This window comes from Chiloscyllium punctatum, chromosome 44 (genome assembly GCF_047496795.1).
Source record: "Chiloscyllium punctatum isolate Juve2018m chromosome 44, sChiPun1.3, whole genome shotgun sequence".
Taxonomy (NCBI): Eukaryota; Metazoa; Chordata; class Chondrichthyes; order Orectolobiformes; family Hemiscylliidae; genus Chiloscyllium; species Chiloscyllium punctatum.
In genome coordinates this window covers 10,650,168-10,673,826 of record NC_092782.1, presented here as the reverse complement: position 1 = coordinate 10,673,826, position 23,659 = coordinate 10,650,168, and the positions used below count along the sequence as shown (strand labels likewise).

At 39.1% G+C, this 23,659-nt stretch overlaps 1 protein-coding gene across 1 annotated transcript in view; it reads left to right on the top strand.

The window, feature by feature from the left end:
- The window catches only part of LOC140466713 (1-phosphatidylinositol 4,5-bisphosphate phosphodiesterase zeta-1-like), a 71,933-nt gene that overhangs the window by 6,891 nt on the left and 41,383 nt on the right, over window positions 1-23,659 (top strand). The window contains exons 4-6 of the mRNA XM_072562214.1: window positions 2,074-2,278; window positions 19,748-19,892; window positions 21,703-21,855. Coding sequence (XP_072418315.1) covers window positions 2,074-2,278; window positions 19,748-19,892; window positions 21,703-21,855 — 503 coding nt within the window. The remainder of the gene's footprint in view (window positions 1-2,073; window positions 2,279-19,747; window positions 19,893-21,702; window positions 21,856-23,659) is intronic.

Genomic DNA, 23,659 nt, shown 5'->3' with positions numbered 1-23,659 from the left:
AAAAAATATGCAGGTCAGGTGAATTGGCCATGCTAAGTTACCCGTAGTGTTAGGTAAGGGGTAAATGTAGGGGTATGGGTGGGTTGCACTTCGGCGGGTCGGTGTGGACTTGTTGGGCCGAAGGGGCTGTTTCCACACTGTAAGTAATCTAATCTTTTGCAGTTCCCTTGGTGTCCTTGGATCAAAATCTTGGGATTCCCTCCCTAATGGTATTGTGGGTCTATCGACAGCACATGGAGTGCAATGGTTCAAGAAGGCAGCTCACCACCTCCTTAACGTCAACTAGAGATGGGCAATAAATGCTAGCCTCACATTTGTCCCATGACTGAATTTTAAAAGATGGGAATAAGCTCACCCATGGTTTGTTATTGTGTGTGAGTTTGTACCTATGGCATCAGTATTGGCAACTGTATTCTCCCACACAATATTCTCCTTTCAAAACATACAAAGGTATCAATCCTCTGTGTCCTTAGCTTTTGTTAGCATCATGGAAAATCAGAAGAAGGATGCCATTGAGCAATTTTTTTTTAAAGAAAATGCCTATACTGTACTTGCCATATTGAAATTGTTGCATTCTAGCCTGTGAAATTATTCTTGATGGCTTGGATGCATTTTTTTTCTCAGATTCTGGTTGCTGGCTATTGTGGACATTGTTCTTCCAAACCAAAACATACCTGTGGTGCCATGAGAGTACTGTTATGTAAGTGGGATCTCCACACTTCAGGCTCACTGCCTTTATTCCTGATGAAGGGCTTTTGCCCGAAATGTCGATTTCGAAGCTACTTGGATACTGCCTCAACTGCTGTGCTCTTCCAGCACCACTAATCCAGAATCCAGGGATCCATCATCTATCTATCCTTCCGTGATCTCCTCAACTTCAATAGATAGAATAATGGTACAATATCAGATCATAGTGCAAATGATAAACCACAAGTTTACATTTATTGAATGTAAGATGGGGAAAAAACAAACAGAATATTTACATTAATTGCAAGTATGATGAATGCTGAAATGTTGATAATAGTGAAGATGCATCTCGTGTGCTAGCCTCCACATAAGAGTGAATTTCAACAAACAATTGCTTTCTTCCTTTGGGGCTGTGTGCTGCTACAGAATTCTTTTACAAGTCTTGTCCTCCTGATGTGGGTACAAGCTGAGTACAGGCAGAATAATATAAACGAAGAAGGTAAGTATTAGTGACCGGGTTCTCTGTGAAAAGGTCCGTAGAGAATCCTGCCTCCATCCCTCCCGCAGATCTGCTGAGTCTTCAACAGGGCTATACTGTCAATCAAGTGCCTTACAAAAAATCTACACTGTGTCAATCACATAAAACGTTTGAACTGTGTGAAATGACTCACCTCATTCATCTGCACTAACACTTTAATCAACTATAATAGTAGAAAATCATCATTTGTTCTGGCAGCTATTACGAACACTGTTGGACAGAATAACACTAATGACTTTGAATTCAGAAGATTTTGTCACAGCTTGGTTTTCTAGTATCTCAGGTTTCTAAAGTCTTGACTGCTACCAATTGCACTCTTCCCAATAGATTACTGAGCTGGAAGTATCACCTTTCAAATTTGTTTCACAGCTCTGTGATTTATTTGCATGCGTCTTCGTTTTGTGCTTTTTAAAAAAAAATTTGTAACTGATGCATTTTGTGGTTCTATTTATTAAAAGAAAACATTTGTGGACTATTTTAATGACTTTGTTAGTAAGTTCACTGCTTAGGAAGGTGCTATGTTTGATTTCTGGTCTGTGCTTGGTTAGTTACACTCAACTGAACGGAAGTGGGAAAACTACAATGTGCTCTGTCACTTTAGACTAGAAAGAGGCATGATCAGCTTCTGATTCTTGGCTGTGACTTTGCCATAACTTGCTTGTGCCTGTTCAAGTCTGGTAACACAGTTGAATGTCGAGAATCAGGCATACAAAAATGGGCAACTTGGAAAGAAACCACAGGTATCTGATGTCTGTGGAATTGTACTCTGGAATTATATAATATGTATATAGGGCAGGAAGGGAGAAACAAAATGTACTTAATATTTTAAACATTATTCTGTTGTGCAGACAAAACAAAAAGAAGGTTGATGACATCCAGTGGTTTCTTAAGATACCTAACCTCCATGGATTGTTCCATATTCAATCAAGATCATACCAAAATCTATCAATGTATGGATTTGCCCATGGTGAATTATTTCATAGCATCTTCACAAGACACCTGCTTTGTGAGCAATCAACTAATCGAACAAAGTGCCATTAATGGATATATAAGGTACATGGTGCACAACTTTCAAAAGTTGCAAACTTAGGTTATTTGTATGAAATTTCAATGTGTTATTAGAAGCTTTTGAATGTGTCAGAATTATTCATTAAGAATTGTTGATATATTGTTTGGTTATGTGAATTGCACAGTAACTGTGCACTTGCCAATGTATTTTACTTGTTTGTAAAAGATGTGTTATAAATACACCACATAAAGTTTGCCGATGTTGGTGTAGATATTAAGAATAATTGTCCTGCTTGATTCCAATCGAGCGAACCACAGCACTGCTTGCAGGAAGGTTTGTCATGTAAAGAGATAAATCAAAGCAAATGGGAATGTTACTTATTTTAACATATATCTGGAATTATATTACAGTATGTTTCCAAATATAATTGGTTGTCTGCATTTTTTTGATCTGTAAAAGTGCACATATTGTTGATTTCAACAGGGACCTGTATGGCAACACTTCTGTTTAGTAGTTTTATGGAAATCTCCCATACGCTATTATTGAGGTAAATATTAGATTAAAAAGGTAAAACAAATCATAGACAGGTACATATAGTATGACTAAACTCTACAGCTGTTCAACAGCTCATTAGTAGGTAATTAATAGGAAACACTTACCATGATGAAAATCACATTGCAGACTAGTGCACATTCTATTGGCTTGAGCATAACACAATGAGATGTTTTTGCTAGGAAAAGGGTATTATTTACATAAAATGTAAATTGGTAAGTACTTTTCAGGGGATGAATATGAAGTAAAATATTTTGACTCTTAAGAGTAAACATGTGTGCAAAGATGACCAGTAATTATTAAATATTCTCTGCATGTAGAAGTATTTTCCTGAATTTTATAGGGAGAGTCTTGTGGTAAGCAAACACGATGAAAACAAAGTCCACAGATGGTCTATCTTCAAGAGGATCATGTAAGAGAAAAGATAATTCAGTCTTCTGGATTCCCCTTCTTATCCATTACTCATTCAGCTCATAGCTTGTCTTTTTAAACACCAAGGTGTATCTCTCTGCTCCATCTTTTTAATCAAGAGTCTTTGCTTCAATGTAGTCTGTTTTCACCACGATAACTGGCAATCTGTTTCACAAATTCGCAGCTCAAAGTGCAAATTATTTAGTCCTTTATTATTTTTGGTGCAGCAGTGCAGAAGAAATTGCTGTGTTCATCCTGTGCAAAAGTGTTTATGAGCCTTCTCCTCACAGGGCAGTAACCAGACAAACCTTACAACCAGCTTCATAGGGAGAGATTGGGACATATGAACAACAGCTTACTCCAAGAGTTAGATTTTAAGGAGTATCTTCAAGGATAGCCTTAAAGGAGTACAGAGAAGTGAAGAGGATTTAAGGAGAACATTGCAGAATTTAGTTCTTTGACATCTGAATGCACTGGTAGTGTCAAAGAACATGGAATTGTGCAAAGGTTTTGGTAGGTTGTAGGGCTGGATCTATGTGGTACCGATAATTTAGAAGATTCATTGTATGCAGTTAAATACACCAAGGAGCATGTGACAAAAGTTTGGAACTAGAAGAACCAGTAGATCAGGAAGGTTTTGACATTGGTAGCAAAATTCAAACAGAATGATCAAGCAGGTATATTTGAGAGTTCTCAATGGTGCTGTTCAAGAAGCAAAATTGGATTAAAGTTGAAAATCTGCACAAAAGAAAATATACATTTGTGGAATCCAGAAATTGAGAAACTTCTTTTGATTGATGGATTTTAACCCTCATGGCACTTCTATTAATTAGTTTGTTTGAATTAGATTAGTTGAGTTGAACAATTCTTGGTGTATTTATTTGGTAGGGACTTATCTTTTTCAGTTGTGCACTATGGCTTGGGAGAGAGACTTTTTAATTTGTAAAGGTAATCTTCGTGAAAGCGGTTCATGGATCAGTCGACATATTTGATCATCTCCTACTGAAGCATCGGTTGCTGGAAACACAGGGCTTGATGAATTAACTTTGCTGGTACAAGAACTTTAAGACAGAGCACACATGAATGCATATCATTGGCTCTGGAGAGGTACACCTCTTAAGTGAATGAATAGTGGACAGAAAGTCATACAGGCTGCATTGATTTGGATACTCAAATTCCTGGTTTGTACTCCTGTTACATAATTTCCTTTGCTATGATTTTTTTAAGGTATGTCTTATTGCAGACACTGGAGCACAAAATCTAAATTGATACCTCAGTGAATATAAAGAATGCGCTGCACCTTCACGGATGTCCATTTTTGGATGACACATTAAATTGAGCCCCTCTCTGTCCTATCATGTGGACCCCTAAAAAAATTTTTTTAAAGAAGAACATCTTCTTTATTTTCCCTCGGACCATGGAAAGTGTTTATCTCTAAACCACCACCACCATTTAAAATAGATTTCCAGTCATTTTAACAGTTTTGTTTGTTGAACCAAGCTCTGAGTTTGCATGTTTCTTCCAATAGAGCAATTACTCTACATTGAAAATATTAAAGTGGCTGCAGAGTATTTTGTGAAGGTCTGAGATTGAGCGGCTCAATGTAAATGTATGTCACTCTATCTTTATATTCCTGAGTCATACAGATAAGAATTAAATGATAAAATTAACGCAATCCGTTTGCTAAACTGGAATATTTCCAACTCCTTTTCCTGCTAATTAAGTATAGCGATGGATTTAAGTCAATGGATATTAAGTTTCATTGACTCATTGCTACTAAATATCCAATGTTCATTGATACAATGGTGTACCTTTAGCATTTAGCATCTTTTACAAGATGTACATTGTTTCTGCTCCAGTATTTTAGTTTTGTTTACTTGTAAACTAGAAAGGAGATTCCAGTGATGTTTTAAAAAATGTTCAATGCATTACAATTTATCCTGAAGCAGTGCTAATGATTTTTTCACACCCTATCACTTTTCCAATATGTGTAACAGACCTAGGACCAAATTACATGAACTATTGCTTCTGGCACTAAACTTCACATGACAGGCATCAGGTGCAATGGTTGGCAACAGGCTAAGAGTTAACCTGCATGACTTTCCATCATTAAAATTAATTAGTTCTCAAAACCACTTCAATATTGTGCTTCAGATAAGGCATCCGTGGCTTCAAAGTGATTCAATGAGATGTGTTAGTTCTTTCCTACCAAGTTGGTAGTGCAAGCATTTCATTATTTTACTGTCTGAAATTGGAAAAGTTATCTGAGTTAGATGCATACTGTTATATTTGTGACATTCAAGACAAAGTTAGAGTTTTCATAGACAAGGAAGGCGAGGGTTTTGTGGGTTAGACAAGAAAGTGAGTTGAGACCAAAACCAGATCAGCCATGAAAGGCAGAGCATATTCAATGGATCAAATTGCTGAGTGCCACTCTGAAGTTCTGTGCTGCTATGAATCGACTACAAGTCCAATACAGGTGTTATATTTGTTTTGAGATGCAGAGAGATCTGGAAAGTTAGAATGCCATTGAATGCAAGCACATGACAGTTACCAGGAAGGTTTGCATACACTGGGTTAATATATTTTTGTGGTTGCATTGTGCATTAACGTAGCAGAAGTTGTAGTTGATGAATATTCCAGGATGCTCAGGAGGGTGGTGTCTTAATTGCCACGTGTACAGTCAATGATGTCTGAACGTATGGGAAGACAACAAGACTCTTAAAGCCAGGGACACCATTCTGACTAGCATTATTGGAAACAATGTTTACATAGTTGCCTTCCCTAGTAATCATGGTAACAATCATCTGCTTAGTGCCTTTGTGAAGGGGCCAAGTGCAAAATGCTGAAAATGCAAACAGCAGATCCTCGGGAGGAGCCAGAAGCAAAGCTGGGCAATGATAACTTTGATAGTCACTGATAAAGCCAGGAGGAAGTGCAAGTCGAGACTGTTGTGTGACTAATTCCGCCCGAGAGCCTAAGTCAACACAAACAAACTGCATCATGTCTGGGACAGTTGAAAAACAAAATGAAAGTCTTGTTTTATATGGTTACTACAGGTATCAGAAAAAAGTATGAAAAACTTTAGAGGGTTGGAGACCCAAAACTGGATTCGTTTTTTTATGGTGTATATTGAAAATACTTTTCAAAATAATCTACATAATTGGCAAAGCACACAGAGCACTGTACTGGCAGAATTCAATAGAACAGTTTATTCCCTTAGAGTATAGGCATAAAGACAAGCTGGATCATTGTGTATTTAGAATTGCTTTATTGTTGTAGCTACATGGGTTTGCTTTGAGTTTACCTGGGTTTTGGAGCAACCGGAGCGTGATTTGATGTGTGATGATTGCATGTCTGTCATCAGTGTGATACTATTGAGATTCGCAAGATCTTTCAGGGAAACTGTGATTCTTCACCCACCTATGCACCACTTCCATTTGGCCCAGCGTGACTATGATTTTTTTTAAAGAACCCTCCAATTTGTCCCAATTCACAGCTTATTCTGCACAGCAGAATAAGGAAAGAATAGGAATAATGCAATTTCTTCCCTATGTCTGTTGTAAATTTGAAAGTGAACTTCATTTCTTATTGAAAAGTACTCATCTGTTTGGGGAACATGTAAGTTAATTCATCTGAAAGTTTCAGCTGCCAGAGCTGTAACCTTTACAAACATTTGCTCTTCCAGTTTTTCCTTTGAGCATACATGGAGCTCACAATATGGTATTTTTTGAGCCAGAGTCAAATTTTTACATAAATAATTGAACTAAAATGGCATCTAAAATGAAAGAATGGGTAAAATGACATCTTAGAAGGCAAATGTAAGTTCACTGTAATTCCAGACATTGCTAAAAACAAATGGATTTGTACTTCACTTCTTGAAGTTGCAGTTTAAAGTGTTTAACTTAGTTTAGTTGGAATGGAATGTTAGAGCAAACTTTCTTTGTAGAAATTTCACTTTTTAGGAAATTATCATGAGGAGGATGTTATTTTGATTGTCAGGATAATGCTAAACTCACAATGTAAATCAGGTATGAATGCTTGAAGATGCTACTACTGAAATTTTTCCTTTCATTTTGCTTCTTAAAACAACACCGTATTCAGTAGATTAACAGATGGACACATTCATCTGATGTTCTTTTTGTTTTGTGTTTCGCTGGAATGTCCTTCTCAACTGCAACTCTTTTAAATTTACCTGTTCTGGAACAAGTGGGACATGAACCTGGGCTTCCTGGCTCAGAGGTAGTTACACTACCACTGTGCCACAAATGCCCTCTCTTTCTATCAGTCTTCTTAGCGCTAATTGATGAAACATATTGTTGAATAACTAACAATGTTAATTAGCAGTGATGTGGTATTCCTGTCATCCTGTTAGTATGAGTATTTTGAATATAGGATGGGTGACAGATTCATTTAGATTGGCTCCCACTCAAGCAAGAGATAATGATGGGTGTGAGAAGTGAACTAACAGCACTGTAATGAACATAATAATTCTACCATCAGTTTGGGTAGGCATGGCTAAAAGTAACCGATAAAACTAGAAATAGATTGTTTTTTTTTGGGCATGGGGTGACAATTCAAGATCATGTGTTGCTGTGGAGATGGGCTACACTAACATAGTGCTGCTGTTTAATTTACTGGATTGCAGCATTGAAACAAGTAGATTTTAATCATTGGCTGCCAGACTGCTCAGCAGGAGGCCAGACAGTGTGCACTTTCAGTACCAGATCGTCCCAGCCTGGCCCTCTTACACTAAATCACAGGTAATGTATTGCTGCAACTGTGAAGAAGGAGAATGGAAACCCAGGACAGGATTTCCTGGTGCACCAATGTATTGTTAGTCCTTGTGATATCTTCACAGTGAACCTCCTCCAAGGAATGAGCAGATTGGGAGTCGAGCTGGATGATGTTTTAATCCCAGGAGCTAATGTAAAACAGCATTAGGAGAGTTTTGGGAGGTGGGTTTTGCATCGATTCTCTGCAGCTGGTGCTCAGCAAGAAAGGAAATAATGGGTGCTCTAAGTAAATGAAGTAACATACCTCTGTCACAGGGTTAATAAGGATGGATTACACCCTGTTGAAGATAAGGTGAAGTCCATTTTAAAAAAAAGAAGCTTTGACTCCAAGGAACACAATAGAGTTGAAGTCTTTTCTAGGTCTCAGAAATTAAATTATTGAGTCATAGAGATGTACAGCATGGAAACAGACCCTTTGGTCCAACTTGTCCATGCCAACCAGATATCCCAATCCAATCTAGTCCCATTTGCCACCACCCGGCCCATATCCCTCCAAACCCTTCCTACTCATATGCCCATTCAGATGCCTTTTAAATGTTGCGATTGTACTAGCCTCCACCACTTCCTCTGGCAGCCCATTCCACACACGCACCACCCTCTGTGTGAAAAAGTTGCCCCTTAGGTCTCTTTTATATCTTTCACCCTAAATCTGTGCCCTCTTGTTCTGGATTCCCGAACCCCAGGGAAAAGACTTTGTCTATTTATCCTATTCATGCCCCTCATGATTTCATAAACCTGTATAAGGTCAACCCCCAGCCTTTAACGCTCCAGGGAAAACAGCCCTAGCCTATTCAACCTCTCCCAATAGCTCAAATCATCCAAACCTGGCAACATCTTTATAAATCTTTTCTGAACCCTTTCATGTTTCACAACATCATTCCAAAAGGAAGGGGACCAAAATTGCATGCAATATTCCAACAGTGGCCTAACTAATGTCCTGTACAGCTGCAACATGATCTCCCAACTCCTGTATTTGGTACTGTGACCAATAAAGGAAAGCATACCAAATGCCTTCCTTACTATCCTATCTACCTGCAACTCCACTTTCAAGGAGCTATGAACCTGCACTCCAAGGTCTCTTTGTTCAGCAACAAGCCCTTGGACCTTATCCTTAAATGGAGAAGTACCGCTAAGATTTGCTTTACCAAAATGCAGCACCTCGCATTTATCTACCACTCCTCAGCCTATTGGCTCATCTGATCAAGAACCTGTTGTAATCTGAAATAACCTTCTTTGCTGTCCTCTACACCTCCGATTTTGCTGTCATCTGCAAACTTACTAACTATACCTCTAATGCTCACATGCAAATCATTTATATAAATGATGAAAAGTAGTGGACCCAGTACCAATCCTTGTGGCACACCACTGGTCACAGGCCTCTAATCTGAAAACAACTCTCCAACACCACCCTCTGTCTTCTACCTTTGAGCCAGTTCTGTGTCGAAATGCCTAGTTCTCTCTGAATTCCATGAGACCTAATCTTGCTAACCAGTCTCCCATGGGGAACCTTATCGAACACCTTACTGAAGTTCAGAAAGATCACGTCTACCGCTGTGCCCTCATCAATCCTCTTTGTTACTTTTTCAGAAAACCCACTCAAGTTTGTGAGACATGATTTCCCACGCACAAAGCATTGTTGACTATCCCTAATCAGTCCTTGCCTTTCCAAATACATGGACATCCTATCCCTCAGGATTCCCTCAAAAACTTGCCCACCACTGATGTCAGGTTCACTGGTCTAAAATTCCCTGGCTTGTCCTTACCACCCTTCTTAAATAACACGTTAGCCAACCTTCAGACCTCCAGCACATCACCTATGACTATCAATAATATAAATATTCAGCAAGAGGCCCAGTAATCACTTTCCTAGCTTCCCCGGGAGTTCTAGGGTACATCTGATTAGGTTCTGGAGGTTTGTCCACATTTATGCATTTCAAGACATCCAGTGCAACCACCTCTGTAATATGGACAGTTTTTCAAGATGTCACCATCTATTTCCCTACAGTCTATATCTTCCACATCCTTTTCCACAGTAAAAACTGATGCAAAATACTCATTTAGTATCTCCCCCATTTTCTTTGGCTCCACACAAAGGCTGCCTTGCTGATCTTTGAGGGGCTCTATTCTCTCCCTAGTTACCCTTTTGTCCTTAATATATTTGTAAAAACCCTTTGAATTCTCCTTAACTCTGTATACCAAAGTTATCAAGTTATCTCTTATCCCCTTTTTGCCCTCCTGATTTCCCTCTTATTATACTCCTACTGCCTTTATAATCTTCTAAGGATTCACTTGATCTATTCTGTCTATACCTGACATATGCTTCCTTCATTTTCTTAACTAAGCCCTCAATTTCTTCAGTCATCCAGCATTCCCTATATCTACTAGCTTTTCCTTTCACCCTAACAGGAACATAGTTTTTCCGGACTCTCGTTATCTCATTTCTGAAGGCTTCCTATTTTCCAGCCATCCCTTTACTTGTGAACATCTGCCTCCAGTCAGCTTCTGAAAGTTCTTGCCTAACACGATCAAAATTGGCCTTTCTCCAATTTAGAACTTCAACTTTTAGGTCTGGTCTGTTTTTCACCATCACAATTTAAAAACTAATAGAATTATGGTTGCTGGCCTCAAAGTGCTCCCCCACTGACGCCTCAGTCAACTGCCCTGCCTCATTTGCCACGAGTAGGTCGTTTTGCACCTTCTCTAGTAGGTACATGATTTAGATTACCAACAGTGCGGAAACAGGCCTTTCGGCCCAACAAGTCCACACCAACCCACTGAAAAGCAGCCTTCCCAGTCCCTTACATTTACCCCTAACTAATGCACCTCGTACTACGGGCAATTTAGCATGGCCAATTCACCTGGCCTGCACGTCTTTGGACTGTGGGAGGAAACCCACGCAGACACGGGGAGAAGGTGTAAACTCCATTTAGACAGTTGCCCGAGGTGGGAATTGAACCTGGGTCCCTAGCGCTGTGAGGCAGCAGTGCTAACCACTGAGCGACCGTGCACACTTAACAAATTCCTCTCAATCTAAACCCTTAACACTATGGCAGTCCCAGTCTATGTCTGGAAAGTTGAAATCCCCTACCATAACCACCCTAAATTTCTTTCAGATAACTTTGTTTCTCAATTTCCCTCTGACTATTAGGGGTTCATAATACAATCCAAATAAGGTGATCATCCATTTCTTATTTCTCAGTTCCGCCCGAATAACTTCCCTGGATGTATTTCTGGGAATATTCTTGCTCATACAGCTGTAATGCTATCCCTTATCAAAATCGCCACTCCCCCTCCTCTCTTGCCTCCCTTTCTGACCTTCCTGTAGCATTTATATCCTGAAACATTAAGCTGCCAGTCCTGTCCATCCCTGAGCCATGTTTCTGTAATTGCTTTGATATCCTACTCCCATGTTCCTAACCATGCCCTGAGTTCTTCTGCCTTCTCTGTTAGGCCTCTTGCATTGAAATAAATGCAGTTTATTTTATCAGCCCTACTTTGTTCTTTGCTTTGTCCCTGCCTGTCCTGACTGTTTGACCCACTTCTTTTCTCAACTATACCAGTCTCAGATTGATCTCTTTCCTCACTATCTCCCTGGGTCCCACCACTCCACTTGACTAGTTGAAATCCGCCCTAGCCGCTCTAGCAAATTTCCTTTCCAACTTAGGTACAATCCGTCCTTCTTGTACAGGTCACCTCTACCCCAGAAGAGATTCCAATGATGCAAAAATGTGAATCCTTCTCCCATACACCAACTCCTCAGCCATGCATTCATCTGCTCTATCCTCCTTTTCCTACCCTCACTAGCTCGTAGTACTGGGAGTAATCCATGTATTACTAGTCTTGAGGGCCTCCTTTTTAAATTCCTACCTAACTGTTTGTATTCTCCCTTCGGAATATCAACCTTTTCCCTTCCTTTGTCGTTGGTTCCAATGTGTACAATGACCTCCTGCTGGCCCCTCTCCCCCTTGGGAACATTCTGCACCCTCACTGAGACATCCTTGATCCTGGCACCAGGGAAGCAACACACCATTCTGATTTTTTGCTGCTGGCCACAGAAACGTCTGTCTGTACCTTGGACTAGGGAGTCCCTGAACACAGCGATCTCTTAGAACCTGACATAACCCTCATTGCATTAGAGCCAGTCTCAATGCCAGAAACTTGGCTGTTTGTGTTACAGTCCCCTGAGAATCCATCACCCCCTCCATTTTCCAAAACAGCATGCTTGTTTGAAATGGGGCTCGCCACAGAAGGTTCCTGCACTACCTGCCTACCTCTCTTACCTTTCCTAGACTTAACTCATCTATGTGACTGTATCTGCAACTTTTCTCCCTTCTTATAACTGCCATGCATTGCACTCCCTTACTCTTGTAAATTCCTTACTGCGTCTGTCACTCTAACCTTTCTATTCGATCTGATAGGATTCACAACCAAAAGCATTTATTGCAGATATAATCCTCAGTAACACGTAAACTCTCCTTCAACTCCTACATCTGACAAGAAGAGCATATCACTCTATTAAGGGCCATTTTTCCTTCTTCCAATCTGCAGACCCAGAAAATAGCACCATTGTATTCTTCTACAAAACACTGCTGAAGGCTAACTTAATATCTGTGGCTTATATTTTTAAGTTTAATCAAGAGACATATATCAATAAAACATAATCACGAAAGCACAGAGACAGATAAGTGAATAGTGAAAGTGTGGCCTTGAGGCCTTGCTGTAAAGTCTGCAATAGTGAAAAGAGTGGATTCTATGATCTCTCCCAAACAGGTTCCTCCAAGATCAGTTGTGAATTTTACTGTTTGTTAGTTTTGCTGAGAGATTCATGCCCAACTTGGTGACCCGCTGTTGCCCCTCCATACCCTGCTGAAAAAAAAACAGAAATGGTTGTGCCAAGTGCAAGAGAAAGCCTTTTCAAACAACAACTACTGTCAACAACTCTATTAGCTCATTATAACCCACTGAGACCACTCATTGTACCCTACAATGCCTCCGTTATGGGATGGGGTGGTATTATTACATGTCATTGGGAAGGCAATGGCCTAAATAGTATTATCACTGGACTGTTAATCCAGAGATGCTTTTAATGTTCCACAGACTCTGGTTCATATTCCGCCATGGCAGATGGTGGAAATTGAAATTAATAAAAATCTGAAATTAAGAGTCTAATGATGATGATGAATCCATGTCGATTGTTGGAAAAACTCATTTGGTTAACTTTAGGGAAGGAAACTGCCATCCTTACCTGCTTTAAACTACATGTGACTCCAGACTCACCGCAACATGGTTGACTCTTAACTGCCCTCTGTGCAATCAGTTATGAGCAATAAATGTTGCTTTAGCCAGTGATGCCCTCATTCCATGAATGAATAAAAACAAATATTTAGGATAAGAATGTCCAATCATGTATGCATCACGCACCCGGGTGGAGGAAGAAAAGAAGTTTGCCTAGATCAATAAAGAAGGTTTGGCTATGGTATGGTAAAGATCTGCCAGTATGTCTGATTGACATTTCACCATAGCGACTGGCCTCTTCAAGGAAGACAGATGATTCCTCCCACTGTATCAGCTCAGATCCAGTGCTAGGCACTGCTATGAGGTGCCTATGAATATACCTTAGAACATCGTCCATGGAAACATATTGCCTATGTGGATACCTTGAGCTGTCTGCTGCTATCTACCAGTCTACCTTCACCTCCAAAGGTGGATGAAGTCATCAGGATTTTGAACTTCTTGGACACACTGTCAGTATCTTCCAAGCAAATCCAGGCTTAGGCCCCAAAATAACCCTACAAAGCTGCATCAGATCATCCTAAATGCCGGAACACAAGGACCCTATGAAGAGCTGAAACCCTCTATCTCAAAATATCAGGAGTTCAGCATAGATAGAAACTGGCATCATCTTGTGGAGAGCCCGGGTTATCCTCTGTCCAGGCTAGTGACCAATATATCAAAAATGACACAGAGGCCATCCAGGAATTTCTAAAATGAAAATGCTCACAAGGAGCTATGTTTGGTGACCTGCCATAGATACGGGTGTTGAAAACCTGGTCTAGTGGTGCAAAAAATGTCAGGAAAACCAAAAAGCCCCACCAGCAGCCTCATTGCACCCATGGGAGTGGCTGGGGAGTCCCTGGGTGTGAGTACATGCAGATTTCACAGACTATTTATGAGCTCTATATTCTTAATCCTCGTCAACACCCATTCAAAATGGATTGACATGCACAGAATGGACTCTACTAACTCTTACAGGAAAAGTCCACCAATTCTTTAGGCCACATGGTATAGGGCAAAGACAACAGGAGAGTTTCAGAACTTTATGAAGACAAATGGAGTCAGACACATCCTCATGAAGCCCTTAAAAGGCTTTGCATATAAATGTTTAATTCGCTGAATGGGTAATTACTGGTGGTGGTTAGTAGTTTACAAAAACAAAACAGTTACAGCAAATTTGAAGGTGGGAAGGTCACTCAGTTGTGTGTGATAACACTTCTGAGTAGAGAGAAAAAAATATAAATTAGACCCGGTTGGACCAAGTTCATATTGGCTGTGGGCGATTGCATTTCCTTTTAGTTTATTTTTTGTGTTTTTGGTGACACTTCAGCCTCACTTTCCTGATCTTTACGCAACCAGTGTGTTTGGTGTGTGCAGATTGGAGGACCTCCTTGTGGGTCTACTCCTGGGCCTGGCCAGCATGGCTGTAAATAGATCCAGAGCTCTTGTGGCACAAGTAGTAGTGTCCCTATCTCTGAACTAAGAGGCCACCAGTACAGAAGTGTGTCATAACATCACTAAAGATGGTTGATAAGGAAAAAAAAATTAAAAAGCTGAAGGGGGAAGATAAAAACAAACTACAGGTGATCTGGTGATGGGGAAAAAGGAACCGTTAAATTCAGTGATAACACATCTGGATATAAAAATAATGCCGACCCAGAGACATGTCAGCAGAATTGTCTGTCCCAGGCTGGTATTTAACAATAAATTATGTTAAAATATTGTTAAACCGTTTGGTTTCCTGAGTTGTTAAAACCCCTCAGAGGTGGTCAAGGCCATTCAATATACGACACATTCCACCCACCGTACCACCAACAATGTCACAATGCTGCTCAATCCACCACAGCCGTAGCAGTCCATTACACTTAGGAGTCACGTCTCACATTCAGTCACACACATAGTCCAAAGATGCCACCATTATACACGCATTTCTGCTGTATAGAATCATAGAATTCCTACCGTGTGGAAGTGGGCCATTTGGCCCATTGAGTCCTCACCGACCCTCCGAAGAGCATCTTTATTCCCTCCCTGCCCAATAAATGGATTCAGCTGCCCTTCCTGTAGTTCCAAGGAAAAAAGTCACATTTCATGAGTCATATAGTTAAGGAATAAAACGATTTAACTTGGGTATTGAAGTGTTAATTGTAAAACAAATGTTAAAAAATTGAGTCCGTGAAGTTATTAAATGACCTCTGAATTGTTGGCCATTTAAAGGATAGGCTTGTATTTATTTAACAGAGATGGAAATGGGAAATAGTTTAGCAATGGATAGTTGCTTTCTGAGTTTCATGAGATGAGTCTGCCGAAGGGGTTTAAATTATTGGTGCAATTTCCAGGACAAAGAAGAGTTGGAATGTACCTGGTACAAAAAAAAGAGTTCTTCAAATATCATATTCAGGCACCTGATAAAGGATAGGTTTGAAAATTGTAGTTATTCATTGAAATCTTTATTGGGGCCATCTCTGGTGTGCCACATTCTCACTGGAAGAGCTTGCAAAAACAAATACTTTTTGTTTTGGATTTGTGATTTGTTTTTGTTGTTTTAAAGAAAACATGCATTTACATCTAGAGTCGGAGCAGGCTGAAAACAGCAAGTAATTACTTGCTAATAGAATGGTATCATTTATCATGAGAGTTGAATACAAATATAGAGAGTTTATGCTTCAGTTAACAGGGCACTGGTGAGAATGCAGCTTGGAATAATATGCTCAGTATTGATTACTTTATTTATCAAAAGAATGTAACTGTTGGAAGCAATTCAGAGAAGTTTACCAGATTAATACCTGAAATGAGTGAAATATTTTATGAGGACAGATTTCACAGGCTAAACCTTTTGAAACATGAGAACATATGACACAATTCTTTCTGCTCATAACTATGAGTTCAAAATTTAAAATTTGATGACTTATTTTGAGGCCATGATATTGTAAAATACAGGAACTCACTGCAATATCTCCAAAAGCACTACACAACACTTCTGGAGACATCAGAGCAGCAGAAATCTATTAAATTACCCTACTAATCAACGTATGACTCTTTATGTAATATGAGGGATGGACACCTCTTGAAACTGCACATTTTGGTGAGTGACAAGCAAAAATGTTTAATGAATAGTTTTGTAAATAAGGTATCTGATCAGCAATAAGAATGAATGAGTAAGATCATGACATCGATCATTGCAAACATGCTAGAGTCCATCTTCTAGGAAGAAATGGTAGGTCCCAGGAATAAAAAGCTTAACATATGGGGATGTTTGAGGACTCTGGGTCTATACTTGATGGAATTTAGAAGGATGACGTGGGATTTAATTGAAACACACAGAATACTGAATGGCCTCGACAGAGTAGATGTTGGGAAGATGTTTCCATTGGTAGGTGAGACTAGGACCCGAGGGCATAGACTCATAGTAAAGGGAAGACCTTTTAGAACAGAGATAAGGAGAAATTTCTTCAGCCAGGGAGTGGGGAATCTATGGAATTCATTGCCACAGAAGGCTGTAGAGGCCAGTTCATTGAGTATATTTAAGACTGAGATAGATTCTTGAGCATCAAGGTTTATGGGGAAAGAGTGGGAGAATGGGGTTGAGAAACTTATCAGCTATGGTTGAATGGCAGAGCTGACTTGATGGGTTGAATGGCCTAATTTCTACTCCTATGTCATATGGTCTTAGCAGGACATTTCGCAAAAACAACACAGTCAAATAGAGTCAACATGGATTTATGAAAACAAAATCATGTTTGTCAAATTTGCTAGATTTCCTCGAGGATATAACAAGTTGATAAAGGGGAATTGATACGAGTGCCATACATAGATTTCCAGAAGGCTTTCAATAAAATTCAATATCAGAGGCTGTTGCACAAGACAGGAGTTTTCAATACAGAAGGTGATGTATTAGCATGGGTTAAGGATTAATTCATGCACAGAACGCAATCAGGATTATGGGTCTTTTTTAAGGGTGTGAAGATGTAATTAATGGAATGCCAAAGGATCTAATTCAGACAGGGTGGTGAAGAAGGCATTTGGCATGCTTGCCTTCATTGGTCAGTGCATTGAGTATCAGAGTTAGGACATCAAGTTGCGGCTGTACAGGACATTGGGTCAGCCACTTTTAGAAAATTGGTTTCAGTTTGGGTCTCCTTACGATAGGAAAGATGTTAAACTTGAAAGAGTTAAGAAGGATTTTCAAGGATGTTGTCAGGATGGAGGGTTTGTGCTATACAGAGAGGCTGAATAAGCTTGGACCTTTTTCCCTGGACCGTTGGTGGCTGAGGGGTGACTTTATAGAGATATACAAAATCATAAGAGGAACAGCCTATACAGGGTAGGGGAGTCAAAAACTGGAGGCATAGGTTTAAGGTGAGAGGGGAAAAATTAGAAAGGGATCCAAGGGGCAACTTTTGCTGTCAGAGGGTGGTATGTGTATGGTATGAGCTCCCAGAGGAATTGGCAGAGTCTGGTACACTTACAAGATTTAAAAGGTATCTGGGTGGGTGTATGAATAGGAAGGGTTTAAATATGGGCCAACTGCTGACAAATTGAACTAGATCAGTTTAGGATATCTGGTCCACGCAGATGAGTTGGACCCAAGGGTCTGTTTGTGTTGTATTACTGACTCTGAATGCTTTGTGAGAGAGTAGGGTGCAATGTATGCGAAGTTGCTGAAAATGCAAAAGTAGGTGGGAGAGTATGTTGTGATGAGGATGTAATAAATTTTCAAAGGGGGGTATAGATAGGTTGAGTGAGTGGCTTGGTAAATGGTGTTTGCAGGAATGATGATGTCATGCACTTTGGTAGGAAAAATCAAAAGGCAGTCTATTATGCAAATGAAGAGAGTCTCCAAAAAAGTGCAGCATGAGAGGATCTGGATATTCTTTTACAGGAAATGCAAGTGAATATTCTGAAACAGCAAGTAATTAAGAATGTGAATAACATTTAAGCCTTTATTGCTTGGGGTTTGTTTAGGGTGTTGATGAGGCCTCACCTGGGGTACAATGTCCAATTTTAGCCCCTGCATTTAAGAAAGGATATACAGTATCAGCATTGGAGGCAATTCAGAAGACATTTACTAGGCTGATTCCAGGGATGAAAGGGTTGACTTATCAAAGACAGCTAAATATTATTCATTAGTGTTTAGAAGAATGAGGGTTGACTTTATTTAAACATACAAGATTCTGAGGGGTCTTGACTGACAAAATGTTTCCACTTGGGGCATCTCAAACCAGGGAAGATAGTTGCAAAACAAAGGAATGCCCTCATAAATGGTAGTGAATGTTTGGAATTCTCAACTCAGAGTTGTGGAGGATAGATCACTGAACATATTTAAGGAGGAGGTAGATAGATTATTGCAATATCAGGAAGTTAATGGCTATGCCTAGTTGGCACTGAAAAAGGCGCAGAGGCCTGGGACAGATCAACCATGGTCTTGATGAATGACAGGGCTAGCTTGACTGACCAAATGGCCTACTCCTGTTTCATATGGCAGGACCATTTAAGTGGCTTCTGGTGCAAAGAGGGGACACCTGCGTGTTTGCAAGTTACTCAAAGGGATTAAAGATTCGACGTGCCCCATGAGGATGACATGTGCAATTTGGACCCTTTGGAGTGGAGGCAACTGCAGTTTCATGATTGTAACCATTACTGTACTAAGCTTGGTACAGGTTGAAGGGTGGAAATGGTGTCCATGGAGCATGCAAGGCAAACTGTAAAACCAAAATTGGAATAGGGGCAATCTTTTGATACAGGGGTGGTTTGCATATGGAATGAACTTCCTGAGGAAGTAATGGATGTGGGTACAATTGCAACGTTTAAAAGATATTTGGATAAGAACATGAATAGGAAAGGGCCAGGAGCAGGCAGTTGGGACCAGTTTAGTTTGGGATTATGTTCGGCGTGGACTGGTTGGACGAAAGGGTCTGTTCCTGCTGTATGACTCTGTGACTCCAACAGCATCTTTCTCTTGATTCCCAACATAATAGAAGATTTCTTCTGTTCCTTGTTTGAATCAAAGCCCATGAGAAGTTAATTCCATGTGTTTGTGCTGTATGTTTTTTAAATTGGAAAGCGAGCTCAAGAAAACCAATCCGAACAACTTGCTTTCCTCCACTGCCTTCAATGTAATAAAACATTCTGAGGCACTTATTTACATACTTTAACTTTATTTAATATACATTTTGTGTATGCATGCTCTCGCTCATCAGTATTAGGTATTATACAACTCACAAAAACATAAATCTCTGGAAGAATCCAGCAGAATCTGTGAAGAGAGAACAAGAGTTAACATTTTGAGTCGTGTGACCATTCTTGAGTACTGAGAACAGCTCTATAATTCTTTGTTTTATTTAAGTAAAGAATGTTTGTGTATTGATTGTTGGATCATGTGTTGTCTAAGAAATGGGCTCAGGGTGAAATTGGATTTAGAGTAACAAAATGACAAGTCAGTCAAATCTATTAGAACATTATTTTCTTCCTTTGGTTTGTAAGCGCTTTGAAAAAAGGCTGCCGCTGTTTGGAACTGGTTTGCTGGGATGGACCTGATAATGAGCCAAGACTATATCATAGCTTCGCCTTGACTTCCAACATTCTGGTAAAGGAGGTGCTTGAAGTTATTAACATTCATGCGTTTGAGGTGAGCACCTTTTTGGTTTTATAATTTTCAATGTTTAGTTGGGGATTCTAATGTTATTGTAAATAGCAAACAGCAATAAACGTAGTGCAGCTCATTGCTGAAGTTAGGGAACTCTGGTTCAGTACAGCAAGCATTTATATTTAGTACAGGAATAGAGTGACCCAGATATGAAGGGCAGCAATCTTATTTCTAGGCCAGAAAAATAATCAAAAATGTTATCAACAATGCTATTGAGCCTTCCAGGTGACTTTGGTTCTTTAGCATATGGTTCATTTTGAGACATCAAAGATCTAATCCAGATCTTTTCTGTTCTGAGTTAACTCTTAGCTAGGTCAGATGTCATGGAGCTTTAGCTGGCCCTATTGCTCTTAGATTAGGGAGGAGATAGTTTTACTCAGTTGACCGCTTTTAATCCTTGATCAACGTATGTGTGTGTTTTTTTTTCTGTCCAAGTGGTCCTGGCTAAGCATTTATTGTCCACCCCTGATTACCCAGAGGCAATTAAGTGCCAAGCACATTGCTGTGGGTCTGGAGTTACATGTAGGCCAGACTAGGTAAGGATGGCAGTTTCCTGATCAAAAGGACATTAGTGAATCAGATGGGTTTTTATGACGTTTGACAATGGTTTCATGGTCATCATTAGACTTTTAATTCTAAACTCTTTTTTTAAATTTAATTCCACGATCTGCCATGATAGGATTTAAGCCTGCATTCCTGGAATATTACCTGGGTCTCTGGATTAATAAATCTACTGATAATAACACTAGGCCATTGCCTCTCAGCAACACTTGACATCTCCAAGCGTGCCTTGGCTTTGCCTCTTTTCCTAGTCTAGGTTTTATAATGTACGTGGGAATATGAAGAGCATAACCCTGTTTGGTAATTGCTATTTGATACTGAATTATTTAACATCACTACAATTGTTTACTTCAATTTTTGGTAGTGATGGGAACATCCGGATCGGTATGACTTGTTGGGATTTTTAAAGACTGAAATTCAAAGTAATTGACGGTCATGCATTTGAGTGAATGAGGTATTACCCTCTTGATGGTTTTTCAAAACTGGATGTTTGCTTCAATTCCTCCCTTTTAAAGTTACTTAAAGCTAGTTTTGAAAGAACTGTTCAATATCTCCATCAAATAAACTTAATACAGTACTCAGAACTGTAACTATTCAAATAAAAATCCTACTTAAGTCCAATAATTGAGTTTAAAAAGAGGACAGCTATAAATTAAAACTCATCAAATATTTGTCATTGATAATCAAAAAAAAATCTTTTGGGAATATAGGCATTGTTGCTGAGTTGCATTGCTAGCTGCCCTTGAGAAGATGAGAGTGAATGGTTTGAACTGCTGCAGTCTTCTGCAAATCAACTTTGCACCATCCATTGTACTCAATATATTTGTAGACCTGATGATTTCTTCAAAAAATCCAATTCAATTACTCCACGTGCTTCCTGCTGTTTACAAATCTATATTAACTCTTCAATTGCTTTGCACCTCACTGTTTTATTTTTGTTGTGAATTGAAGAAAAGTTCTCACAATAGAGTCAAGACAATGACCTATAATGTCTGGTTTATCAGTCCCCTCTTCTGTTAAAAATGGTGACGTATGTAAATGTATTGTTATTGTGGGATGTTAATTTATAAATGTTTTTTACGAAAGCTTTAAAATAAACAACTGCTGTTGCATCTAAATGACAAAGGGCTTTTCTGAAGTGCTGATAGGAAATGTATCCTTGTGCAGAATGTATCATCAACTTGAATTAATTCTATGTCTAAGTTCATGCTGTGTTTTTTTTTTGTTACAGACATCTGAGTACCCACTGATCCTTTTGCTGGAAATGAATTGCAACCCAGTTCAACAGCGTATAATAGCCAATTATTTGGTCAATATCCTTGAAGACAAGTTGATCAGCATGAACCATGTTGGTGATGACCCAACTCAATTGACTTCTCCTGAGGTAAGAAGCTACCTGAACCAATTTATACCCAGGTTGATTAAAATATTGAATAGGATGAATAAGATTATATTTGTCACATACTTGTATGATTCATGTAAAAACAGAGACATGCACCAGTGATTTACCATTATATTGTGTCTGTTATACTATCTTATTATCAGGATGAACACAATCATTTTCTGCTGTACATAGGAGGGAACTGAATATTTTTTAGAGAACAATTAGCAATGAAGTCGGGTTTAAGCAGAACAACAGGTTTTTGCCAGGTGACATAGAGTGTAGAAGAGACAATGGAGTACAATTAGGTTTGGCATGGCTTTCCGGGAAGCTTTCAACTAATTTTGCAAAGATGCACTACTTCTTGTCAAAAAAGGAAACTTGGTAGGAGGATACAATATTGATCTATTTGAAGATAAATTTGCAACTGGAGGTAGAAAGATGAAAGGGACTAATATAGCAATTAGATCTGTGAACACGTGAGATTCATATAAAATATTGATTAAAGTAATTTTGCACAAATCTAAATGTAGCATACAATGTCCTGTTACAGAAGTGTGGATGTAATTGCCATTTGGGAGTCTGAATATAACTTAAGGGACAAATGCCAAATTCATGGTGTATAACATTCGAAGTGGAGAGAAGAGGCTGAGGATGATATGATGTTGGTTCCAAGTTATTGTCACTAGAAACAGTTGGAAAGAAATCTGTGTTTTTGATATAAAAATCAGATAGGAACACTAAGAAAATTAATAACTAGAAATTGCTGTCGACTATAGAGGCAGGTGGAAGGTTGAAACTACAGGATGATATGGAATTATTTGAACAGATAAAGAGAACGTCACAGTACAGGAGAGTTATAATTATCTAAACCACTAATTATCCTAATGTGAAATAAATGGAGAAAAACCTTGCTCAAAAAGGGACACTAAGTCTCTGATGTTAAATTGGGACTACTTCTTCACTGTCTTCTATTCCTTTGGTAAGAATATTTAAATTAAAATTTAATGGAAATGTTTTAGCTGGGAAGATTAGAGAAGGGAATACTTGGGTATTATCAATTCAGTACATTGGGGAGGGTGAATCAGAGACATATTGAAATGAACATACCATGTTACAGTTTCAAAACCAGAAATAGGAGAGAGACTTGGGAAAATTATTTGAAGTCAAAAATGATGTGCTTGTGTTTTTCTGTTTGTTAGCACACGCATCAGATATCTGGGTTCCTACTGCGTCTGATAACCAGATGTTTATTAAGAACTAATCCACTAATATGATACCTTAGACTTGCATATCCAGTCTGCATTATATGCTTCCTTAAATACATAGTAACTGAGAGACTAGCAAATTTACCAACTGCTTGCTCAATTGCTACCTAACAGAGTAAGATACCTCTTATACTAAGCCCTCACTTATTATGATGTTGTATAGCTGTTTAGAGCCTTTTTGAGATCTGAAGAATACAACATCCCTCTTTCCATTTTGAAAAATGGGAAACCTGTTCTGATAAAAATACAAGGATTCACATCAGTATATTAATGCATTAAAATAATGTGTTGGTGGACATATAATTGGATTGGATCTATTCCTACTGAAATTATCTTAATGAAGTATATCACGGATATCTGATTATTGTCTGATATGATGGTTTCAGTGTCAGAGTCATCATCTTGCATGTTGGATAGTTGAGATGTACAATTTGGATGCATTGATGGTTCATTGTAAGATTTGACCATTGCTCGAAGTCAACAAGTGTGGTGCTGAAAAAGCACAGGCAGCATCTGAGGAGCAGGAGAGTCAGCGTTTC